Below are 9951 nucleotides of genomic sequence, written 5' to 3'. Positions count from 1 at the left end.
TTTATTGCAAAATTTGAGGGTTTTGCCCTGTTGAAGCTCAAAACGCGTATGGTTCTTCAATAAAATCTTGTAGATTTTTCAGCGGTTTTTGAGCGCGCGCACATTGTGGGCTCAAATCAAACGTTCAAAGGTAGGCAGCCACCTTAAAAGCATAGTCTGCAAATAAAGAAAGAAAGAAAGAGTAAATATCCAGACAATAAGAAAAAAAGTCATAGAATGCACGCGTAATTTGATCAAGGTATATTCCACCGCGATATATATAGTGCACCAGTCTAAAGGAAGAAGGAAACGTTAAACACAACTTTCATTCCATTCGAGAATGCCAAAATCAAACCTCTGGCAAAACTGTAGCGCGCGCCAATGCGTTCTTTAGTAACATGACGTCAACTTTTGAAATAATGTCTGTTACTGCTGTTTGTAATCTTACTAAAATGAATGAAACATCTCTAGTCTTGCATCTAGACTTTCATAAAACCATTCAGCTACCGAAGTTATCCAGCCAAGACGTCTATTACAAAAAGAGATTGACAACCAGACTATTTGGAATATTTGACGCAAATGATAAGAAATTGAACGCATACATTTATCCATCGACCGTTGGAGGAGAAGGACCCGATGAAGTGATTTCTTTTTTGGATTTCTTCTTGAAACGGAGTGAAACAGCTGTGTTTAGACACCTTGTGCTTTGGGCTGACAATTGTCCCGCACAATTCAAAGAGAATTATCTTTTTTTTTTATTGCCAATATCTCGTTAAAACGAAGCGATTTTTCAGAGTGGACTTGAAATTTTTGCTGGAAGGCCATACCTATGCAATTTGTGACAGGCGTTTTGCTTCTGTAGAAGTAGCTACAAAACGCTTTGAAACAATCGAAACTCCCGCCGATTGGGTAGCAAAATTGAATGAACAATGTATAACAAACCTTGTGGTACATGAAGTTTCGTTGGACATGGTCAAGTCATATAAAACGTTTTTACGCAATGCGTATGTCAGCCGCCAAGAAGACATAGAGGAAAAAAAAAATTTCGGTAAAGAATTTGGCTTGGCTCAACTTTGGTATCGGTGAGTCGACAAACAGCAGTGGCAGGCTTGTTTCTGAGAAACTCAAAGATGGGGAGTGTTTTGCTAGATGTTCTATCAATCCCTATGAAAGACCGATGAAGATCAATTATTTGAAACAAAAGCAAATCCGTCCGCTTAATCTTCAATCCCTGAAAGCGAGGTCGCAAGAACTGATTCCAGTTCCGACTATAGTTAAAGACAACTGCTTGGAACTTGCTACAAAATACCTAAGTTTAGAAGCAAAGCGTTAGAGTGATTTTCATATGACCGTGAAAGAAAATAGACCATTTAGTTTGTAATAGTTGATAAAGAACAAAAGAAAATCATTGGTTTAGAGTCTACTACTAACTATTAGTTTGCCTATTCTTTCACGGTCATATGAAAACGACTCTATTACAATTCACTTCCTGCTGAAGATGATGGTGATGATGATGATTAATACACTCATATTGATTCGCGGTTAATATACCTTGATCAGCTTTGCCAAGCGCTTAGAAGAGCTTATAACTTTATTTTCTTTTAAATAAAATTCAATAAATGTTGTAAAATGAAAAAGTGGTTGTCAGCCTTGTTGCCTTTATCAATTTCCTTTTCTCTATTGTGTTTTCTATAGCTTACAACTGTTATCGTCCAAGTGCGACCCTAGAAGTTTGAAGACTCGTTCGCCGACTAGCATTTCGTCGACCGTCAATCAAAGAACTGAATTTAAAAATCAACCATAAATTCTTATTTTGAGGGATATTTCATAGTCTGGATTAGGAATTTTAGAGAATTAGAAGTATAAAATCTCCCATAACTATAAGAATTTATTGTACATTTTCGATTCTAGTTCTTTGATTGACGGTCGTTGAAATGCTGGTCGACGAACGAGACCTCAAACTTCGAGGGTCGCACACTTCATCGATAATGGTTGTAATCCCCTTCACAATGATGCCTTGCCACTGGCTTTGACGTTCGTTGTCTACTAAAGCACAGGGTTCCCAATAGGGAAACCGGAGGTTTCGCAGTTGGGAACCCTGTGGTGCATCTCTATACTGCTTAAAACAGAACTTGCTTGCTATGTTCGAAACTGGAAACATAACAGTGTCACGAGTAACATTCGACCTGCAAGATAAAAGAAAATCCCGCCCTCGCACCCTTAGGAAAGGGACATGAATAAAAAACCTAGGATTGCGCAAGTTTTAAGCGCAGGAAAAAGACTGGTATGCTTTGGAACCTAAATCACAAAGTATTTAAAATCTCTTTCATCTGCAAAACGTTTCTGCCACTTCAAGTTGCTAATCCCCATGATATTTAGGGCGCAAGATTTGGAAAATGTCTAATTTCTCCGCCATCCTAAACATTGACAACATTACGGTTGCTGGTCGTTGCAAAACGCTTCTTGGTCCAAAAAGCCACAAAAATAGTGTTTACTAAGAGATAGATTCCTTAATCCTTACAAATAATCAATAATATAAGCTGCAAATCACACAGGGATCCCAATATCATTTTGCAACCAATATTGATTTGTATCACGTGATCGAACTACGCCTTCGATGAGATAGTGTGGAACTCATCGCGGTAGAGCAAAATCAAGACACAAAAACGCCAATTGTTCTTCGTTATTTTGAATTTAGTAGATCATTATTCAGTTCAGTACTAAAACATTTATATTATATTGTCTCTTTCTTTACAGAATTGCACTTGATTTTCTATCAAAACCATGGCGCTGACCTTCGTAAACCGGCTCAACATTGCAATGTCCATTTTATGTCGAGGTATGTAACTATTTGATTTGTGGTTGAGTGTGTCTTATGACAGATAAAAGAAATGCAATTCGAAAAGTGCTTATCATAAATTTCTTAGCGTGAAAGGTGTGTCAGTAGGAATAGATTCAGGATTAGTTTAAAGCCCCTCCAATACCGTTTTATACTAGTAAAATGTACACTGTCATAAGCTACGCTGAAACATGTTTGCAAGTAATAAACCTGTGAGGTTTAAGACTATTGTCTTTATCATAAAATTACACTGTTATAGTTTTTATATCGAAGTAAAATTTTAAAAGACATATCATTAGATATTATCCAGTAAACGAACTTAAAAAATGTTTACTTAATGCAAATGTAGTGCAATCTATCTTGTAATCCGTTTCGCATTACTTTTACGTGATCGCGTTCGGAACTATCATGTTTAAAGTTATGTCTGGAATCGCATCTTTAAACGTTACACTTTAAAAAAATTGTATCCCAAACAAAGTATAGAGCTAAATCCCTCCATTTTCGCCCCGAAAATTGACTTTGAAAGGTAGATTGGAATACTTTTCTAAACTACAGTGTTGTCAGTTTGAAAGATCTCAAATCATGTTTGTTGGCAATTAGGGAATTTTCCATCATAGCTTGGAACGCGATCGTGTAAAGCAAGGGACGGTCCGTTATAAAAGTTATGGGGGAAGGGGGATAGGGGGATCCAATAATAATTTGTGAGAACCCAATACTGTTACTATTTTACTGCTGCTGCTTTTGTGGATGTATCATGTAGATTGAGGCTAAATTGAATGATTCAAATGAATGACCTTCCATTGCTTTATGAATAACTGCCATATTCTGTGTTTTTGTAAGACAATGGAAGGTCCTTTTGAGGCATTCCATTTAGCCTCCACCGTTGTACCATAAGTATCATTAGTATATGTAATAGGACTCCATGCTGTCCAATTAAGAAACAATTGGACGAGGAAAATTCCGAGGACTGACAAAATTGGATGAGGCCGTAGGCCGAGTCCAATTTGGCAGTCAGAGGAATTTTTCGAGTCTAATTATTTCTTGATTGGGGAGCATGAAATCCCATTACCTATTAATTATATAGCTGCGTAATTAATCCCATATCAACAAGACCTGTCCAATTAAGAAAATAATTGGACAGTTACCTATATGGGATTAATGAGAAGCTGTATAATTAATATCATAATGTTATCGTTGATACATTTATTGATCGAGGGAGTAAGTGATGGATTGGTTGAGAAATTCATTGGTTAATTGATTAACTGATTGATTGACTGATGATTTGATTGTTCAATTCATTGTAGACATACTATGGCCAGGCCCCAAATTGTGATAGGAAGCTTCTAGAGAGTATTTTGGAGCCAGATGAAGCAAGGCAAACACGACTTGATATCAGAACATTCAAAAGCTGTATCAGTGAAATCGTTGAAAACGAAGATGGTCGACTCACAGTCATCGCCTTCTCTAGACAAAACAATCAGCCAGCGGCTCTTATAACATTAAAAAAACACGGATACAATCCAAATATGCTTGATAGCCTTCCGGGACAGAGCACCAGAAGTGACGTTCTTAACACTAGGAGAAAAGCGCTCTGGGAAGTGCAATACGTCGTTCGTCGTGTGGAGTTTAAATCTCAGTGCTTGGGTGATATAGTTCTCTCGTGTGGCTTAGAAAAACTGGGCGAGATATGCCTTTCGGAATCACGAGTCACAACAAATGTTTGGTTAATTGTTTCAAATTCGTTTTTAAATTCATCAGCTATTCGTTTATATTTATCATGTGGTTTTGAAATGTCAGCCATGTATCAGTCAACACTAATGATGGTTTTATTTGATCTAGATCACAGGAGGATAGATAAAGCACGAAACTCCATGAAAAGGCAGGTAGAATCTGTGTTTCTTCTTCCATATCTAAGGGACCTTAATCTCCAGCCAAGCAACCACGATCCCTCAACCAGCCGAATTGGGCGACCAATTTCTTCAGATGAAGAGGTATAGTTTAATCATTAACATTATAAGAAATGGTGTTTACTGCAATGGCGGTTTCAGTGTTCAGGCTAGAGCAAAATTACCATAAAGGTTCCCTTTCGCCATTTCAGGTGGATGTGGCGTTAATTAGTGATAACGATAGCGACACCAGCAGCCAAACGATCGAGGTTACACCAAGAAAAAGGAGACGGCGAAGAAATGCCAGTGACGACCAGGTTCTTGAAGGTGGTTCCCAAAACCCCGAGAATATCAAAGGTTTGCAGGACGATATACTTTCTTCATTGAAGTTTGTTTCTTTTTCAGAGCATATCAAGTGGTTGCCTTCCCTAATTACTCCCATCGACGCTGAAACAAACGCGATGATACGAAACGCTGAAGCGATGAGGCAAAATGCCGAGGCGATCGACAAGAGGCAATCTTTTCTCCAACATTTGGAAATGGCAAAGCAGATTGAAATCTTCAGCAAACGAATCGACAGGCACACTTACGATGCAATCTTCGACCTGTGCAATCATGAACTAGGTCTAAGTATTCAGTATTTACGAGCCGTTTTAAGAGTGTCATGGGCTGTTTACAGATTTCCCATTCTTGAGTTGTGTAAGATGTCTTGGAAGGTAGGTATGAAGCGAATCCCAGAAGTTGCCGCTAGTTTGGACCGCGTAAGTGAAAATAACGGGCGCTTTCCAAGCAATATTACTGCGGCGCAAGCAGATTTACATTCTTTGTGTGTTAGACTTTTTCTTCATTATCCAGAACGATCTTTAGGAGATGGAGATGGCCTTCCCTACACTACCGTGCTGTCAATTAATGGTATATTCCAAAACGATGGCCCAATAGAAAACCTCGATTCTTACGTGAGTACTTCTTGGTATCGTCGAATACGAGCAACAGTAGGTACAGAGATGCGAAGCAGAATTGTTGGCTACGACACTCATGAAGCCCCAAGACCAAATGACGAGAGAGCTGTGGACACGCCTCAACCGTTTTGGGAAGAAGGGAGATCGTTCTTACTAGATGAACTTCACGGTCTTCTTGGTGATATACCGCCTCAAAGTGCAGTAGTGTTAGTTGATTGCTTTTCAGTCGACCTTTATGACAGACTGCTTATCGACATCAGGGGAGTGTATCCCTCTAGCCAAATGGCGGCGGGAAATTTCCATCCAAGATTGAGTAGATTCGAGCTGGTTCATCGTGCTCTGTCGTCAGGCTACGCGTTTCCAACGTACAATTATCTTGTCAGCCAATCTCTTCTAGAGGACTTTGATAGGGCAAGAGAACAACAGCGTGGTGCCTTTGGAGTTGCAGTACCAGTTTACCACCCCTCTGTGTGCAGACGACATCGATATGAAATCTCAAAGAATCGTACTCGAGCAAGACGCCGAAGATACGACGAGTAAGATTGGGTATAATTTACGTGTTTTTATGGTTGTATTTTGGTTTTAAACAATATCTATACAGGTATCAGGTAGTCCCATTCAGCAGTGCTTGTTTAAATGAGGCCTGAATCCATCCGCGTCATGCACGGATAAGGAAGCAATGGTGGTTCCTCTCACCACTGTGAATCGTTCGGTTTACAACTGTTCCTAGTGATACGCGCGGCATTGTGGAATAATATTTAAGTTGACTTGAACCACTGGCTTTTGAAATATAAGTCAGTCAGACACCTGAAACGAGAACATATTCGAATATAAGGAAAAAATCCTTCGCGACAGTAAATTGTCTTAAAATAGCTTTAAAGTGCTTGTGTCATTAAAGAAGATTGTAACGGCGTTGCGACACAATTTGTACGGAGTATTGCAGCGTGTCACCTCCCGTGCAATGTGAAAAATGTTGCGAGACAAGCTGCAGCAATAGCTGCGAAAAGTAGAAATCGTTTATGTTTATGATAGAATCCAACAATTCAGAGCGGATTTTACAATTTTTCTTCTTTGTCGCTTGATTATGGATATGCCAAAAATTCAAGGCAATTTAATGAATGGTGTTTTTTCTACGGCCCAATGTTTTATATACATCAAATTTGAGGTTAAGTTTAGGGCCATAATTATATCTTTTTTCTGCCCCAACGTTTCCCTTCAAATTTGCACACAAGTTGCATTTCCTAACTGAAGATGATAAGATTCTGAAAAAGTCAGAAAAATCGTATGAGAGGATGTCGAGAAAAAAGCCAAAAACTAAAAATATCATTGTTTGAATTTCCATTATTATAAGCCAGCCACGGAAAAATATAAAAATAAAGTACACTGATAGATTTAAGGATAATTAAGGTACAAAATACCAAAAAATCAGTAAAATTGGTGTAATGGTTTTGCGAAACAAGCGAGTAAGAAAAACTGTAAAATACGTTCTGAATTAGTTGGATTCCACCTTATACGGTAACGATTGCCTCTCCATTGGATCGTGTTTTTGCTTAGAGGGTTTTTTCCTCCGGGTACTCCGGTTTTTCCCTCACTATTTGCACACATTTCATCAGTTGGTGGAAATTGGAAAATTGGCAATTTTCTATAGGTCATGCAATAATTTTGCTTATTATATGGCAAGGTAGTTTCACGCGCTATGATTGGTCAATTTGTGTACCATAGCTTACAGTACTTACCGAACATCAAACGTCTTTCCTAGCCTTGCCATATAATAAATATCTTATTAACCTCGTTTGCTCGGTCCCTACCGTAAGTTGTGGTCCTCGTTTTTTTCTACTTTTTTGTAGCCTCCGCACTACGCGCTTGGGCCATAAGGTACTGAAGAAATATCGGTCCATAACTTACGGTAAGGACCTCGCATTCGACTAATAAGAGCTATATAACCAATAATTTAGCCAAACGATTACGAGGACCTCAGTTCACAAAAATAGTCATATTAAAAACATTATAAAGCCACCGGCATTTAAGCACACACAAAAATCCTTTCAGGAAGACCTCGTTAAAGGAGGGGCTGGTTCGATTCCAGCTGGGGAACTCGTGTGCAAATACAAACAAAATATGATTATCACCGTGACAACTACAAACACTTGGATAGCCAAGCACAAGAAATGACACTCGATATAGTTTGACTTTTGCAGCCACCTTTTTTCTCATAATATAGAACAATTAATTCTTCTAAGTCAGATTCATATTTCAGATTTATTATAATTTATTCCTGGTATAATTGAAATAGTATAAGTTACAATTTGAAATGATAATAATATCTGTTGTAGAATATTTACAGATTTTTTTTCTTTTTGACATTCCTCCTCCTTTTAAAATTTATGTATCATCCTGCTTGTTATTATCAAAACAAATAAATAAATAAATATATACAATATTTATAATAAACATTATTTACATATGGAAAGAATGAAAAAAATTAGAAGTCATGTACCTAGGGCAAGGCAGTCCAAAAGAAACCTCAGTGCTTGAAATTTTAGACTACCTTAATTAAGTAAATAAAATTGTAAATGAGAATATTAGTGAGGAAAAAAATATGGTACTCAAAAGAGAATGTAATTGAATGAGAATTAATTATTAATAGATGCTGAACGGTTTGCCCAAGGATGGGCGTTACCATGGTCAGCTATTTTCGCTAGCCATCCGTGGGCAAACCGTGCAGCATAATTAGCAAAGCACAATTCAGCTATTTTCACCAGCCATCCGTGGGCAAACCGTGCAGCATTCTAACCTGTTTTATGAAAAGGTAACCCCCCACCCCCTTAACATGAGCTTGGTTAGGTGGTCAGGATTTCACACTAGAATGCTTTCCAAGTGAAAGGTCAATTCCTGTTTTGGCGCCTTGTGCACACCCCTAGCTCCGCCCTACCTTCCCTCCCCCCCACCCCCCGACCCTCCACCCTTGGTGCCAAAATGTCAGCCATCTATGTAGCACTAATGGGTCTCTCACCTTAATGATCTTGTCACTTTTTCAGGTGCGCATGCACTGACTGAGTGTTGGGCCTGGGAAAACAAAAACAAAAATCAAAAACAAAACAAAGCCTTAAGCCAAGCTTGGCGCTGAGAGTGGAACGCTTTGCAGAGGCAGTGGGGAAGTGTTGACGTCAGAACTAGGCTTGGCTGATCTGATTCTATGCCTTTGAAGAGTACAATATTTCGTCAATCAAATGGCATAGCATGCAAATGCTTGGAGACCAACAACCAAACAAGAATACTTAAAAAGCTGCAACCCACATAAAGGAACCAATTATTGTTTTGGCCAGCCATGCATGGCCCAATTGGCTTATTCATGCAAATTTACTGATAGAAAATCATCTATTCTGGGTAAAAAATGAAGAAATCAAACATGGATTTAAAAAAGGGCAGCTCTAGAGGAAACCCCTTCGGCCTTAACTGCACTCGAATGCCTCAAAGTAGGTTTGGAATTCTAAAATCAAACCGAATTCCTGACACCCTAGGCTCTTTCGGGCAAGTCCTGGACCGAGAGTGAAGAGTAAGTTCTGGGGGGGATGGGCATCCCAGCATAGTGACCTTCTTAAAAAACAGGTTAGATATATATATATATATATATATATATATAATAGAGTGACCACAGTAAATCCGTGAAACACTAATTACTAAACAGTACAAAATAGTGCTAGTTAAACAATAAAAAAACATTAGAATTTGCGGGAAATTGTGCTATTTAGTATTACTAAAGTTTCACGGATTTACTGTGGTCACTCTACTCGGAAATTTAAAAACGAAAATCGTTCAAAAACATAATTATGGTAACTGGCACGTTCACGGGATACTCAAAGTTAAAAAAATATTTTCTGCATCTTGCTTTAGTAAAAGAAAGATTTCAATGACCAAGGTACATTCCCAGGCCCAGCTTCGCCGTAAATGCCCCCAATGAAGTTCATCAGGCGGATTTGCTTTTCTTACCGCACGACAAGGTGAGAAGAAAGGCCTATAGAAGGCACTAAGTTTAGGAGAGCCGAAGCAGAGTACCACAGGGGTCAGAGCATCGTCGAAAGATTCAATAAGACCCTGGCCGAGCGTCTCTTTGGGTACCAGTATTGGAAAGAGCTGGAAGATCCCTCCAAACGCAACAGGGAATGGACTCAGAGGCTCCCCCAGGTCATTGCGGCTTTGAACAACGAGGAGGCCAGGGCTACGGGAATGAGACCCAAGGATGCTATAAAAAAGAAACACGTGGAACACAAGTCCTACGTCAGAAGTT

The 9951-nt window shown here is 38.9% G+C and overlaps 1 protein-coding gene and 1 pseudogene across 1 annotated transcript; both read left to right on the top strand.

Moving 5' to 3' along the window:
• Positions 1-377: 377 nt before the first annotated feature.
• LOC148905300 (uncharacterized) lies at positions 378-1312 on the top strand (annotated as a pseudogene).
• Positions 1313-4003: 2691 nt separating this feature from the next.
• Positions 4004-4815, top strand: LOC148905299 (uncharacterized). The gene is made up of 2 exons (XM_089040260.1): positions 4004-4036; positions 4123-4815. Exons 1-2 carry the CDS (start codon positions 4004-4006, stop codon positions 4813-4815), a joined length of 726 nt encoding a protein of 241 aa, XP_088896386.1.
• Positions 4816-9951: the final 5136 nt, after the last annotated feature.

This window comes from Actinia tenebrosa, unplaced genomic scaffold, assembly GCF_029948245.1.
Source record: "Actinia tenebrosa isolate PJP-AT-01 unplaced genomic scaffold, QUT_ActTen_1.0 PGA_scaffold7__59_contigs__length_16204524, whole genome shotgun sequence".
Lineage (NCBI taxonomy): Eukaryota > Metazoa > Cnidaria > Anthozoa > Actiniaria > Actiniidae > Actinia > Actinia tenebrosa.
This window is presented reverse-complemented; position numbering and strand designations above follow the sequence as displayed.